Source organism: Oncorhynchus mykiss, chromosome 14 (genome assembly GCF_057628025.1).
Source record: "Oncorhynchus mykiss isolate SJ-2025 chromosome 14, ASM5762802v1, whole genome shotgun sequence".
Lineage (NCBI taxonomy): Eukaryota > Metazoa > Chordata > Actinopteri > Salmoniformes > Salmonidae > Oncorhynchus > Oncorhynchus mykiss.
The window spans coordinates 39,775,305-39,792,061 of NC_143035.1; the positions used below are offsets into that span (position 1 = coordinate 39,775,305).

Consider the following 16,757-nt stretch of genomic DNA (forward strand, 5'->3'; position numbering starts at 1 on the left):
CTGAATACAACAGGTGTAGTAGACCTTACAGTGAAATGCTGAATACAACAGGTGTAGTAGACCTCACAGTGAAATGCTGAATACAACAGGTGTAGTAGACCTCACAGTGAAATGCTGAATACAACAGGTGTAGTAGACCTTACAGTGAAATGCTGAATACAACAGGTGTAGTAGACCTCACAGTGAAATGCTGAATACAACAGGTGTAGTAGACCTTACAGTGAAATGCTGAATACAACAGGTGTAGTAGACCTTACAGTGAAATGCTGAATACAACAGGTGTAGTAGACCTCACAGTGAAATGCTGAATACAACAGGTGTAGTAGACCTCACAGTGAAATGCTGAATACAACAGGTGTAGTAGACCTCAGTGAAATGCTGAATACAACAGGTGTAGTAGACCTTACAGTGAATTGCTGAATACAACAGGTGTAGTAGACCTTACAGTGAAATGCTGAATACAACAGGTGTAGTAGACCTTACAGTGAAATGCTGAATACAACAGGTGTAGTAGACCTTACAGTGAAATGCTGAATACAACAGGTGTAGTAGACCTCACAGTGAAATGCTGAATACAACAGGTGTAGTAGACCTTACAGTGAAATGCTGAATACAACAGGTGTAGTAGACCTTACAGTGAAATGCTGAATACAACAGGTGTAGTAGACCTTACAGTGAAATGCTGAATACAACAGGTGTAGTAGACCTTACAGTGAAATGCTGAATACAACAGGTGTAGTAGACCTTACAGTGAAATGCTGAGTACAACAGGTGTAGTAGACCTTACAGTGAAATGCTGAATACAACAGGTGTTTCACCTTACAGTGAAATGCTGAATACAACAGGTGTAGTAGACCTTACAGTGAAATGCTGAATACAACAGGTGTAGTAGACCTTACAGTGAAATGCTGAATACAACAGGTGTAGTAGACCTCACAGTGAAATGCTGAATACAACAGGTGTAGTAGACCTCACAGTGAAATGCTGAATACAACAGGTAGACCTTACAGTGAAATGCTGAATACAACAGGTGTAGTAGACCTCACAGTGAAATGCTGAATACAACAGGTGTAGTAGACCACACAGTGAAATGCTGAATACAACAGGTGTAGTAGACCTTACAGTGAAATGCTGAATACAACAGGTGTAGTAGACCTCACAGTGAAATGCTGAATACAACAGGTGTAGTAGACCTTACAGTGAAATGCTGAATACAACAGGTGTAGTAGACCTTACAGTGAAATGCTGAATACAACAGGTGTAGTAGACCTCACAGTGAAATGCTGAATACAACAGGTGTAGTAGACCTCACAGTGAAATGATGAATACAACAGGTGTAGTAGACCTTACAGTGAAATGCTGAATACAACAGGTGTAGTAGACCTCACAGTGAAATGCTGAATACAACAGGTGTAGTAGACCTTACAGTGAAATGCTGAATACAACAGGTGTAGTAGACCTTACAGTGAAATGCTGAATACAACAGGTGTAGTAGACCTCACAGTGAAATGCTGAATACAACAGGTGTAGTAGACCTCACAGTGAAATGCTGAATACAACAGGTGTAGTAGACCTTACAGTGAAATGCTGAATGCAACAGGTGTAGTAGACCTTACAGTGAAATGCTGAATACAACAGGTGTAGTAGACCTTACAGTGAAATGATGAATACAACAGGTGTAGTAGACCTTACAGTGAAATGCTGAATACAACAGGTGTAGTAGACCTCACAGTGAAATGCTGAATACAACAGGTGTAGTAGACCTCACAGTGAAATGCTGAATACAACAGGTGTAGTAGACCTCACAGTGAAATGCTGAATACAACAGGTGTAGGTAGACCTTACAGTGAAATGCTGAATACAACAGGTGTAGTAGACCTTACAGTGAAATGCTGAATACAACAGGTGTAGTAGACCTTACAGTGAAATGATGAATACAACAGGTGTAGTAGACCTTACAGTGAAATGCTGAATACAACAGGTGTAGTAGACCTTACAGTGAAATACTTACTTACAGGCTCTAACCAATAGTGAAAAAAAGGTATTAGGTGAACAATAGGGAAGTAAAGAAATAAAAACATACAGTAGAAAAATAAAAACATACACTATATACAGTAGAGAGACTATATACAGTAGAGAGACTATATACAGTAGAGAGACTATATACAGTAGAGGGGCTACATACAGTAGAGGGGCTACATACAGTAGAGAGGCTATATACAGTAGAGAGACTATATACAGTAGAGAGACTATATACAGTAGAGGCTATATACAGTAGAGGCTATATACAGTAGAGGCTATATACAGTAGAGGCTATATACAGTAGAGAGGCTATATACAGTAGAGAGGCTATATACAGTAGAGAGGCTATATACAGTAGAGGCTATATACAGTAGAGGCTATATACAGGAGAGGCTATATACAGTAGAGAGGCTATATACAGTAGAGGCTATATACAGTAGAGGCTATATACAGTAGAGGCTATATACAGTAGAGGCTATATACAGTAGAGGCTATATACAGTAGAGAGGCTATATACAGTAGAGGCTATATACAGTAGAGAGACTATATACAGTAGAGAGACTATATACAGTAGAGAGACTATATACAGTAGAGAGACTATATACAGTAGAGGGGCTACATACAGTAGAGGGGCTACATACAGTAGAGAGGCTACATACAGTAGAGAGGCTATATACAGTAGAGAGGCTATATACAGTAGAGAGGCTATATACAGTAGAGGCTATATACAGTAGAGAGGCTATATACAGTAGAGAGGCTATATACAGTAGAGAGGCTATATACAGTAGAGGCTATATACAGTAGAGGCTATATACAGTAGAGGCTATATACAGTAGAGATGGCTATATACAGTAGAGAGGCTATATACAGTAGAGGCTATATACAGTAGAGGCTATATACAGTAGAGGCTATATACAGTAGAGGCTATATACAGTAGAGGCTATATACAGTAGAGAGGCTATATACAGTAGAGAGGCTATAAACAGTAGAGAGGCTATATACAGTAGAGGCTATATACAGTAGAGGCGCTATATACAGTAGAGGCGCTATATACAGTAGAGGCGCTATATACAGTAGAGAGGCTATATACAGTAGAGAGGCTATATACAGTAGAGAGGCTACATACAGACACCGGTTGGTCAGGCTGATTACAGACAAATTGTGTCAATTAAAGACCATTTCCTAGGATCATTTCTAAACCTAGTGGATAATGCTGGAAAATACTGGTCAATAAAAAATAAATCAAAACAACTGTCCCTGAATTTGTCTCTCGCACACCCTCAGGCATTACTGAACCTGGCTGAAAGGCTGGGAGAGGCTAAACCACGAGGAATCACCAAGGCAGACATCGAGCAGCTTCCATCCTACAGGTTCAACCTCGACAACCATCAATCTGAACAAACGCTGTAAGATAGTCCTTCTATTGTCTTATTTCACTAAGCCATCTACCTGGCTGATAGTCTTCTATTGTCTTATTTCACTCAGCCATCTACCTGGCTGATAGTCTTCTATTGTCTTATTTCACTCAGCCATCTACCTGGCTGATAGTCTTCTATTGTCTTATTTCACTCAGCCATCTACCTGGCTGATAGTCTTCTATTGTCTTATTTCACTCAGCCATCTATCTATCTGGCTGGTTGAATAGGGCTGGGCGGTATACCGTATTTTACTATATACCGGTATTAATGCTCGGACCGGTTTGGGTTTTTAACTTCTACAATGGTATTTATTTGGTTTGTTAAATGTGATACGCACCTCCGGCGCGTGTAATGTCTGTTTTATTTTTATTTTACTCCGTTCTCTACTTGAGTTGTCTTTCTCCCTCTCCTCCTGATGCATGCCACTTCTCACACCACGCCCTGCCCCCTTCTCACACCAAGCCCTGCCCCCTTCTCACACCAAGCCCTGCCCCCTTCTCACACCAAGCCCTGCCCCCTTCTCACACCCAGACCTGACCCCTTCTCACTCCAAGCCCTGCCACTTCTCACACCAAGCCCTGCCACTTCTCACACCAAGCCCTGCCACTTCTCACACCAAGCCCTGCCACTTCTCACACCAAGCCCTGCCACTTCTCACACCAAGCCCTGCCCCCTTCTCACACCAAGCCCTGCCCCCTTCTCACACCAAGCCCTGCCCCCTTCTCACACCCAGACCTGCCCCCTTCTCACACCAAGCCCTGCCCCCTTCTCACACCAAGCCCTGCCCCCTTCTCACCAAGCCCTGCCCCCTTCTCACACCAAGCCCTGCCCCCTTCTCACACCAAGCCCTGCCCCCTTCTCACACCAAGCCCTGCCCCCTTCTCACACCAAGCCCTGCCCCCTTCTCACAACAAGCCCTGCCCCCTTCTCACACCAAGCCCTGCCCCCTTCTCACACCAAGCCCTGCCCCCTTCTCACACCAAGCCCTGCCCCCTTCTCACACCAAGTCCTGCCCCCTTCTCACACCAAGTCCTGCCCCCTTCTCACACCAAGTCCTGCCCCCTTCTCACACCAAGCCCTGCCCCCTTCTCACACCAAGCCCTGCCCCCTTCTCACACCAAGCCCTGGCCCCTTCTCACACCAAGCCCTGCCCCCTTCTCACACCAAGCCCTGCCCCCTTCTCACACCAAGTCCTGCCACTTCTCACACCAAGCTCTGCCACTTCTCACACCAAGCCCTGCCACTTCTCACACCAAGCCCTGCCACTTCTCACACCACGCCCTGCCCCTTCTCACACAAAGCCCTGCCCCCTTCTCACTCCAAGCCCTGCCACTTCTCACACCAAGCCCCTTCTCACACCAAGCCCTGCCCCCCCTCTCACACCACGCCCTGCCCCCCTCTCACACCAAGCCCCGCCCCCTCTCACACCAAGCCCCCCCCTTCACACCACGCCCCCCTCTCACACCAAGCCCCGCCCCCTCTCACACCACGCCCCGCCCCCCTCTCACACCACGCCCCGCCCCCCTCTCACACCAAGCCCCTTCTCACACCACGCCCCGCCCCCCTCTCACACCACGCCCCGCCCCTCTCTCACACCAAGCCCCTTCTCACACCACGCCCCGCCCCCCTCTCACACCAAGCCCCTTCTCACACCACGCCCCGCCCCCCTCTCACACCACGCCCCGCCCCCCTCTCACACCAAGCCCCTTCTCACACCACGCCCCGCCCCCCTCTCACACCAAGCCCCTTCTCACACCACGCCCCGCCCCCCTCTCACACCACGCCCTGCCCCCCTCTCACACCAAGCCCCTTCTCACACCACGCCCCGCCCCCCTCTCACACCACGCCCCACCCCCCTCTCACACCAAGCCCCTTCTCACACCACGCCCCGCCCCCCTCTCACACCAAGCCCCTTCTCACACCACGCCCTGCCCCCCTCTCACACCAAGCCCCTTCTCACACCACGCCCCGCCCCCCTCTCACACCACGCCCTGCCCCCCTCTCACACCAAGCCCCTTCTCACACCACGCCCCGCCCCCCTCTCACACCACGCCCCACCCCCCTCTCACACCAAGCCCCTTCTCACACCACTGGCCCCGCCCCTCTCTCACACCAAGCCCCTTCTCACACCACGCCCCGCCCCCCTCTCACACCAAGCCCCTTCTCACACCACGCCCTGCCCCCCTCTCACACCAAGCCCCTTCTCACACCACGCCCCGCCCCCCTCTCACACCACGCCCTGCCCCCCTCTCACACCAAGCCCCTTCTCACACCACGCCCCGCCCCCCTCTCACACCACGCCCCACCCCCCTCTCACACCAAGCCCCTTCTCACACCACGCCCCGCCCCCCTCTCACACCAAGCCCCTTCTCACACCACGCCCCGCCCCCCTCTCACACCAAGCCCCTTCTCACACCACGCCCCGCCCCCCTCTCACACCAAGCCCCTTCTCACACCACGCCCCGCCCCCCTCTCACACCAAGCCCCTTCTCACACCACGCCCTGGCGCCTGTCACTCAAGGAGTGAGCAGTTGCTGGATCACGGAGTCACTTAGTTGCTGTTCACGCTGCCGTCTGCACGGTCAGATGGATGCTGCTTTCCACAAACGTTCTATAATGACACTATTAGTTTGTATCTTACTGTCTGCTAACTACTGTCTGCTAACTACTGTCTGCTAACTACTGTCTGCTAACTACTGTCTGCTAACTACTGTCTGCTAACTACTGTCTGCTAACTACTGTCTGCTAACTACTGTCTGCTAACTGTCTGCTAACTACTGTCTGCTAACTACTGACTGCTAGTTTGTCTTTTCTTAACAAGTTGGCGCTGTGGAGAAATTGTACACTGAACAAAAAATATAAACACGAGATGTAAAATGTTGGTCCCATGTTTCATGAGCTGAAATAAAAGATCCCAGAAATGTTCTGTGTACACACAGAAAAAAAGAAAAAAAAACGTTTTTCTCTCAAATTGTAAACAAATTTGTTTACATCCCTGTTCCTGAGTATTTGTCATTTGCCAAGATAATCCATCCAATAAAAGGCCACTCTAAAATATGCAGTTTTGTCACACGACACGATGCCAAAGATATCTCAAGTTTTGAGGGAGGGGGCAAATTTAAATCAAATTTTATTAGTCACATGCGCCGATTACAACGGGTGTAGACCTTACCGTGAAATGCTTACATACGAACCCCTAACCAACAATGCAGTTTAACAAAATACGTAAAAGAATTAGAGATAAAAGTAACAAGTAATTAAAGTGCAGCAATAAAAATAACTAAATACATGCTGAGATGAAACTGAGGAGTTTTTCTGTCTTTAATAAAGCCATTTTGTGGGGAAAACTTACTTTGATTGGCTGGGCCTAGCTCTCCAGTGGCTGGGCCTAGCTCTCCAGTGGCTGGGCCTAGCTCTCCAGTGGCTGGGCCTAGCTCTCCAGTGGCTGGGCCTAGCTCTCCAGTGGCTGGGCCTAGCTTTCCAGTGGCTGGGCCTAGCTCTCCAGTGGCTGGGCCTAGCTCTCCAGTGGCTGGGCCTAGCTCTCCAGTGGCTGGGCCTAGCTCTCCAGTGGCTGGGCCTAGCTCTCCAGTGGCTGGGCCTAGCTCTCCAGTGGCTGGGCCTAGCTCTCCAGTGGCTGGGCCTAGCTCTCCAGTGGCTGGGCCTATACCCTTCTAGGCCCACCCATGGCTGTGCCCCTGCCCAGTCATGTGAAATCTGTGGATTTAGGGCCCAATGAATTTATTTAATTTCAATTGACTGATTTCCTTTTATATGAACATTTAACTCAATAAAATCAATGAAGTTGTTGCATTTTATATTCTTGTTCAGGAAACTCGCTCGTTTGCCTAGCTTCCTTTCATGGAAAAAAAAATGTGCCAGGCCAGCTAGTTAACATTAGCATGCTAGCATCTAGCTACACGTGGAACTTCCATCCTGGGGGCCTCCCGAGTGGCACAGCGGTCTTACGTGTTGACCAGAGGTTGAAAAGCATTAAACATTTTATGGCAAGTTATCTAGCTTGCTGTTGCGAGGTAATTTATCCTGGGATATAAACGTTGGGTTGTTATTTTTTACCTGAAATGCACAAGGTCCTCTACTCTGACAATGAACCCACAGATAAAACGGTCCACCAAAGGAGTTGTTCTTCATCTCTCCTCCTTCCTTCAGCCTTATTTTTTTTTCCTCTTTGGGAATGTATATGACTGTTGACAACCACTTTTTATGGAGGAAATGCAGGCATTTATGAAAATGCTGAAGGATTGAACCGTATAAACCAATCAGTCACTTATAATGTATGTGTTGCCACCCTAGGATCATGAACTACACCATGGCCTATTTATTGCCTTGACTCCCCTTATCTTACCTCATTTACACCCACTGTAAATGTACTTTTGGTTTTATTCTACTGTATTATTGACTGTGTGTTTGTTTTATTCCATGTGTAACTCTGTTGTTGTTTGTTTGTGTCGCACTGCTTTGCTTTATCTTGGCCAGGTCGCAGTTGTAAATGAGAACTTGTTCTCAACTAGCCTACCTGGTTAAATAAAGGTGAAATAAAATGAAGTATATTTGTAACTTTTATTGTTCCAAAAACATACAATAATATCAAATACTGTGAACAATATTGTGATATGATATTTTGGTTGTATCGCTCAGCCCTTCCATCCATCCACCGTAACAGTAACTGTCTTGTCCTTTTTTTAAACATGCAGTATTTCAGAACCTGATGATGCTCTGTGTGCCACTCTCTCTTCCAGGTGTGTGGTGTGCTTTAGTGACTTCGAGTGTCGGCAGCTGCTGAGGGTATTACCCTGCAACCACGAGTTCCACGCCAAGTGTGTCGACAAATGGTTAAAGGTAAGCCCATTCCATCCCATCGTTAACTCTACGGTGACGATCTCAAATGGCACCCTATTCCCAATATAGTGCACTACGTTTCACCAGGGTGGCACCCTATTCCCTATATAGTGCACTACTTTTAACCAGGGTGGTACCCTATTCCCTATATAGTGCACTACTGTTGACCAGGGTGGCACCCTATTCCCTATATAGTGCACTACTTTTAACCAGGGTGGCACCCTATTCCCTATATAGTGCACTACTTTTAACCAGGGTGGCACCCTATTCCCTATATAGTGCACTACTTTTAACCAGGGTGGCACCCTATTCCCTATATAGTGCACTACTTTTAACCAGGGTGGCACCCTATTCCCTATATAGTGCACTACTTTTAACCAGGGTGGCACCCTATTCCCTATATAGTGCACTACTTTTAACCAGGGTGGCACCCTATTCCCTATATAGTGCACTACTTTTAACCAGGGTGGCACCCTATTCCCTATATAGTGCACTACTTTTAACCAGGGTGGCACCCTATTCCCTATATAGTGCACTACTTTTAACCAAGGTGCCACCCTATTCCCTGTATAGTGCACTACGTTTGACCAGGGTGGCACCCTATTCCCTGTATAGTGCACTACTTTTGACCAGGGTGGCACCCTATTCCCTGTATAGTGCACTACGTTTGACCAGGGTGGCACCCTATTCCCTATATAGTGCACTACTTTTGACCAGAGCCCAAGTGCGATGGACAGGTTAACACTTTTTTTTTGTTGTTGTCTTCTTTCTAGACCAATCGCACTTGTCCAATCTGCCGGGCGAACGCGTCAGAGGTGCACCGCGAGGTGGAGTGAGTGATACCCAGGCTTTTGGATCTTTGATTGGAAAGCAGCACAAAACTAAACCCACAGAGTCTGTCAGTCTATCTTAGCGCCTGCCTCAGCCTGCCTGGGGACGTCTGCCACCTACCCTGCCTGCGTCGTTCCCCCCCACCACTCCTGCCACCTACCCTGCCTGCGTCCCTCCCCCCACCCCCCCACAACTACTCCTGCCCCACCTCAACAACAATAAGCAATCTAAGATTGCATGTTTGAGGCCCTTCCCTCAGTCGTACCTCTGTTGTGCTTCTACTGCTGCATCTGATGAAAAAGCTACTGCCTGCTACCAACCCATAGCCACAGAGTTGTCCTGTCAGTCTGTCTGCCTGGGATAGCCATTGATCCACCACCTCGATCTGCTCCTCTGCCTGCGCCAGTGTTGCGGATTCCAAAGATGTGACCTACCATATGTTGATATCGTCGTAGGGCTTTTACGTTTACTTGTTGTTGTTGTTGTTGTTGTTTTGTTATCTTGTGGTTTTGGTTAGTTCTTTGTGACAGAGGGTTGTTGGAGTTTCCTGCATTGGAGATGGTGGGGGGGGGGGGGGGGACTTTAAGGACTTGGTGGAGCGGAGAGAAGCGTCAGACTAGACCATTCCACTCGCTGACTGACCGTCATAGTACTGTAGGAGACGAGACCATTCCACTTGCTGACTGACCGTCATAGTACTGTAGGAGACTAGACAATTCCACTGGCTGACTGACCGTCATGGTACTGTAGGAGACTAGACCATTCCACTGGCTGACTGACCGTCATAGTACTGTAGGAGACGAGACCATTCCACTGGCTGACTGACCGTCATAGTACTGTAGGAGACGAGACCATTCCACTGGCTGACTGACCGTCATAGTACTGTAGGAGACGAGACCGTTCCACTGGCTGACTGACCGTCATAGTACTGTAGGAGACGAGACCATTCCACTGGCTGACTGACCGTCATAGTACTGTAGGAGACGAGACCATTCCACTGGCTGACTGACCGTCATAGTACTGTAGGAGACGAGACCGTTCCACTGGCTGACTGACCGTCATAGTACTGTAGGAGACTAGACCATTCCACTGGCTGACTGACCGTCATAGTACTGTAGGAGACGAGACCGTTCCACTGGCTGACTGACCGTCATAGTACTGTAGGAGACGAGACCGTTCCACTGGCTGACTGACCGTCATAGTACTGTAGGAGACGAGACCGTTCCACTGGCTGACTGACCGTCATAGTACTGTAGGAGACTAGACCATTCCACTGGCTGACTGACCGTCATCGTACTGTAGGAGACGAGACCATTCCACTGGCTGACTGACCGTCATAGTACTGTAGGAGACGAGACCATTCCACTGGCTGACTGACCGTCATAGTACTGTAGGAGACGAGACCGTTCCACTGGCTGACTGACCGTCATAGTACTGTAGGAGACTAGACCATTCCACTGGCTGACTGACCGTCATAGTACTGTAGGAGACGAGACCATTCCACTGGCTGACTGACCGTCATAGTACTGTAGGAGACGAGACCATTCCACTGGCTGACTGACCGTCATAGTACTGTAGGAGACGAGACCATTCCACTGGCTGACTGACCGTCATAGTACTGTAGGAGACGAGACCATTCCACTGGCTGACTGACCGTCATAGTACTGTAGGAGACGAGACCGTTCCACTGGCTGACTGACCGTCATAGTACTGTAGGAGACGAGATCGTTCCACTGGCTGACTGACCGTCATAGTACTGTAGGAGACGAGACCATTCCACTGGCTGACTGACCGTCATAGTACTGTAGGAGACGAGACCGTTCCACTGGCTGACTGACCGTCATAGTACTGTAGGAGACTAGACCATTCCACTGGCTGACTGACCGTCATAGTACTGTAGGAGACGAGACCATTCCACTGGCTGACTGACCGTCATAGTACTGTAGGAGACGAGACCGTTCCACTGGCTGACTGACCGTCATAGTACTGTAGGAGACGAGACCGTTCCACTGGCTGACTGACCGTCATAGTACTGTAGGAGACTAGACCATTCCACTGGCTGACTGACCGTCATAGTACTGTAGGAGACGAGACCATTCCACTGGCTGACTGACCGTCATAGTACTGTAGGAGACGAGACCGTTCCACTGGCTGACTGACCGTCATAGTACTGTAGGAGACGAGACCGTTCCACTGGCTGACTGACCGTCATAGTATTGTAGGAGACTAGACCATTCCACTGGCTGACTGACCGTCATAGTACTGTAGGAGACTAGACCACTGGCTTGGAGGAGAAGCCTGGCTGACTGACTGACCGTCATAGTACTGTAGGAGACTAGACCGTTCCACTGGCTTGGAGGAGAAGCCTGGCTGACTGACCGTCATAGATGCATGTTTGTGTAGGTGACTGATGGGTTAAAGTGACCTGTTAATAATATATGTTTTGCAATAATGTATTGATGATTTCAATAGTTTGTTCCCTTTTTGTTCGTGTTCTTTTCCAATCTGCTAATGCTATTGTGAAAGTGTGACTCGCTGTGGTTAAATATAGCCTCATCTGGCACTGAGAATTATGATCCACCACTGACTTCTGACTTGTTGGGGATATATCTGCTCCTCCACGCCCTGTTGGTGTGTCCCCCCCCCCCCCCCACTGTGATACACAACTGACTGGACGGAGGGATGGTGGAGGAAGAGGAGAGATTATGCTGTGGAGTTTACTTTGTTGTTCTGGTGAAGGGAAGGGTCCTCATATTGGCCCCCAGAGAGAGAGAGAGAGAGAGGACAAAGCACTGCCTCTCTGTGAAATCATCTGCCCTTTCTGCACAATGACCACATCCATCCTCCTTGCCAACCTTGGCCCTCTGGGGAAAACCTGTGTGTGTGTGTGTGTGTGTGAGAGAGAGAGTCTGCTAGATTCTGGGCAGCACTGAAGGATTTGCATAGACTGTTGATTTTAAACTAGCAATATTTGAACCAAGTATCGCCACAACATTTTAAATGAAGAAGAAAAAAACCAAGCAAACAAAAACAAGGAATGGTGGTGTGGGGGGGGGGGGGTCTGCTGCTCCTCTGCATCGGTGAGGGATACAGGAGAGGGCCTTCACTACCCCAGCATCACCCACGCTGGCTGACTGCTGCTGTTGAGCTTAATGCATAAAACAGTGTGTGTAATGGGTTTAACGTGGACATTTTTCTTCCTGTTTTTGGAAGAACCAGGCTTTTATCTCTTTGTTTGTGAGCCAAATATTACATATATATATATATATATATATACATATATATATATACTCTTTCAAGATTTCAGATATGCCTTCTCAAGACCTTGACAAGCACAAACCTATTATTACTTACTAATCTTTCAAAAGAAAAAAAATCCCGTTGTCATTTCCACTTGTTTTTAAGAGTATAGTTTTTAAATGGTGTTATTTATTGGTTTTTAACTATCTTAGAGACAACATGTTAAAGGACAAGGTCAGAGCACTAACGTGGAAGTGTGTGGTTAAATGGTATGTGTTCTAATCTAAAGGCAACTTAACTTGGGTCAGGTCTTGTTGTTAGGCCGTGCTAACTAAATGGTGTTGTAAAAGACGAAGTGTTGTATGCTGCATAGCTTCAGTGTGAAAGCTTCTCGATAATCGTCTTGTTTTGAAGACAAAAAGAATGTTATAACTCCCTGTTGTAAAACATCTCCAGTGACCTGACGAGACAAGACGCTCTGGCTTTGTCCCGGCTGAGCTGACTGTACTATTTACAGTGATGATCAGGACAGGAAGAGGTTGGAGACAAAGATGGAGGGAGGGAGGAGTGGTGTTTGGTAGAGTGATACTGTTGGACATCTATAGGTTTGTGTCCCAAATGGTACCCTATGTAGTGCACTACTTTGGACCAGGGCCCATAGGAACTAATGCACTATATATAGTAATAGGGTTCCACGTGGGACTGTCCTCATCTTTGTTCAGATTTCCAAAAAGAGATGTTGTTGGGGTAAAAAAAAAATGATATATATAAATATAAAATGTTACTCTGGGTGTCTTTTGTAAGTGTTGTGTGAGTAGGGGGACTCCTTTCTATTCCCAACTACACCAATAAGCACTGATAGGCAGATGTAACTTTTTCTATAGCGAATGTGAGTCTCTTTGTGACCGTGTGTTTCCACCTTTTAAAGAATAAGAAAAAAAAAGCCATCTTGATGAGTTTAAAGTAAAAAAAAAAAAACCACAGCTTTGAGAGTTAATCTGTGTACATATCTGTCCACTCGCATATAAAACAATCCCTCAGGGCTTCTCAGTATATAAGAATAAAGGAAAACGGTCTGTTTTGATGGGACAGATACCCATGAAAGGATTGGTGGTGGATTTGAATTTTTCTTGGTTGTTTTCCTCAGCCCACGCATATTTTTAATGTAATCTATTCAAATACTAGTAATAATAATTGTTGAATTATATATTACTTGTTTTTTTGCCAGCGTAGTGTATATTGCATTATATAATCAATACATTTAGTTTGTGTTCTTGAACAACCACACGATGTACAGACATGTATAACGGTTGTGATCCAATTTTAAAACGTGCCATTGATGCACACTATCCTACCTAAAAAAAATATTTAAAAAAAAACACTTCCAAAACAACTCTAAAGGTGTTTGCATGATTTAAAACATTTTTTTTAAAAATAAAATAAAAACCAAGTGTGTATTTTCAGTGAAAGATATCTAGCCATGGGGGAACGGTGGACTATTTAACGGTGCACAATAAGCATGTCCTACCAAGTCCCAACTGGTTTTTAGCTAGCTCTAGTTGGCTTCGGGTTCGCTCTTCAGATGGCGTTCCGTCACTGCTCAGCTGATAACTGCCATGCGTTGTACTGCACACGTTTGTAACAGAACTGAATCACTACAAGATTTTATTTGCGCTTTTATTCAAATTAAAGTTGTCTGGACTTGGAACTGGGGAGAAAATCCTGTATTTTTAAAGTTGTTTAGTTATAATATGTATGCTATGTTATTATTGCGTTAGATAATAAACATGTCTAGAACCTAGGTAACTGAAAGCCATAGTGAAAAACCATTCTGATCTGATTTAGGTATGATGCTGTTTTGACATGAGGATCTGATTGGATGGATTCTTAGAGCATGTTGCTATGCTAATAGCCTTAAAATGGTCAGTTACATTCAACACAGTTAAAGGACATTTACTTCATTTTTTTTTTTTTATTACATGTTAGTCAAACTAATAACCACCTACTTTATTCTCAATGTAGATTTGACATCTATATTTTTAAATTATTTTTTATTCACTTATTGAAACATTAGCGCCATGGTTTGGAGGTAAACGTCTAGTTGGCAAGCTTTAATGACCCATAATGTAAAGGCTGAGGTAATTTTGAAAATCAAAATATAACAAAAATGAAAATATAATCTTGTAGTCTTTCTGCGATCCAATTAATGAATGATCTCACAGCTTGTGTGGTGCAAAGGACAACATATAGAAGAAAATGGTATACCAGCTAAAATTCATTTTTATTTAGGATATGATTTCTGTGGTTGCGTCGTAGGTTTCCACTGTTTTCCAATGATCTGTTGCTGGTGGCGGGAATAGTGTTCTGTTTACTGCTTCTACTGCTTCTAGGGGGGGCTCCCATCCAACCGGCCAGGGGCATGTTTGGTGTTAGAAACAACAGACGTTTGCTTTGGTACTTGCACATTTACAGTTACCTCAATTTTGCCACGTTTGGATTTTAAAAATATAAAAAAATAATAGCTAATATATATATATATATATTATATTAGGAAAATGGTTCTGTGTTTTCATTCCATTGGAAGCATATGGTTTGTAGCATTTAACTAGTTAGTGTATACACACCTGTATACCGATTGACATTTTTCAGATTTGTACTTTTTTAAACTGAAAGTTGCTAGTTCTGCTTTACCCGAGTCGTGCAATCATTTATTTTTTATTTTTATCGTGGCTGATTTGAGAGTGTTGTTCACTAATAAACGTATGATGTATACCAATATTACAACCGTCCCTTTGTCTGTTTTCACTGTAATCACCATTAGAGTTCACACAAAGATGTCGTGAATGCTAGTATGGAGCCCTGTTCCCTATATAGTGCACTACTTTAGACCAGAGCCCTATAGAACCCTGTTCCCAATATAGTGCACTACGTTTGACCAGAGCCCTATAGAACCCTGTTCCCTATATAATGCACTACTTTAGACCAGAGCCCTATGGAACCCTATTCCCTATATAGTGCACTACTTTAGACCAGAGCCCTATGGAACCCTGTTCCCTATATAGTGCACTACTTTTGACCAGGGCCCTATAGAACCCTGTTCCCTATATAGTGCACTACTTTTGACCAGAGCCCAAAGCTCTCATACTGTGTTGAGAAAAGGAATGTGATCTTGTGAGATCAGGATGAACATAGGAAAATAAACTTTCTTCACAGCCAACTAGTATTCTATGTAACATTTACTAATAGGTTAGCATAATGTTTGTTTCCTACATACACTACATGAGCAAAAGTATGTGGACACTTGCTTGTTGAACATCTAATTTCAAAATCATGGGCATTCATATGGAGTTGCCCCCCCCCCCCCCCCTCTTTGCTGCTACAACAGCCTCCACTCTTCTGGGAAGGCTTTCCACTAGATGTTGGAACATTGCTGCTATAACAGCCTCCACTCTCCTGGGAAGGCTTTCCACTAGATGTTGGAACATTGCTGCTATAACGGCCTCCACTCTTCTGGGAAGGCTTTCCACTAGATGATGGAACATTGCTGCTATAACAGCCTCCACTCTTCTGGGAAGGCTTTCCACTAGATGTTGGAACATTGCTGATATAACGGCTTCCACTCTTCTGGGAAGGCTTTCCACTAGATGTTGGAACATTGCTGCTATAACGGCCTCCACTCTTCTGGGAAGGCTTTCCACTAGATGTTGGAACATTGCTGCTATAACGGCCTCCACTCTTCTGGGAAGGCTTTCCACTAGATGTTGGAACATTGCTGCTATAACGGCCTCCACTCTTCTGGGAAGGCTTTCCACTAGATGATGGAACATTGCTGCTATAACAGCCTCCACTCTTCTGGGAAGGCTTTCCACTAGATGTTGGAACATTGCTGCAGGGACTTGCTTCCATTCAGCCATACGAGCATTAGTGAGGTCGGTCACTGATGTTGGGCGATTAGGCCTGGCTCGTAGTCTGTATTCCAAAGTCTGTATTCTCAAAGGTGTTAGATGGGGTTGAGGTCAGGGCTCTGTGCAGGCCAGTCAAGTTCTTTAAAAAAAATGACACCTTTTATTTAACCAGGTAGGCCAGTTGAGAACAAGTTCTCATTTACAACTGCGACCTGGCCAAGATAAAGCAAAGCAGTGCGACACAAACAGAGTTACACATGGAATAAACAAACGTACAGTCAATAACACAATAGACAAGAAAAATAGACAAATCTATGTACAGGGTGTGCAAATGTAGAAGAGTAGGGAGGTTAGGCAATAAATAGGCCATAGAGGTGAGAATAATTACAATTTAGCATTAATACTGGAGTGATAGGTGTGCAGAAGATGATGTGCAAGTAGAGATACTGGGGAGCAAAAGAGCAAGAAGGTAAGTAATAATATG

The 16,757-nt window shown here is 45.7% G+C and overlaps 1 protein-coding gene across 4 annotated transcripts in view; it reads left to right on the forward strand.

The window, feature by feature from the left end:
• LOC110487796 (RING finger protein 44) overlaps positions 1-11,706 on the forward strand; it is a 37,789-nt gene extending 26,083 nt beyond the window's left edge. For 3 of the 4 annotated variants that reach the window (XM_090198915.1, XM_090198913.1, XM_090198914.1), the window contains exons 9-11: positions 3,307-3,428; positions 8,198-8,297; positions 9,071-11,706. In XM_090198915.1, coding sequence (XP_090055041.1) covers positions 3,307-3,428; positions 8,198-8,297; positions 9,071-9,133 — 285 coding nt within the window. In that variant the 3' untranslated portion in view covers positions 9,134-11,706. Of the gene's footprint in view, positions 1-3,306; positions 3,433-8,197; positions 8,298-9,070 lie in introns of those variants that run through there. The other variant, XM_090198916.1, reaches the window with a different exon arrangement.
• Positions 11,707-16,757: the final 5,051 nt, after the last annotated feature.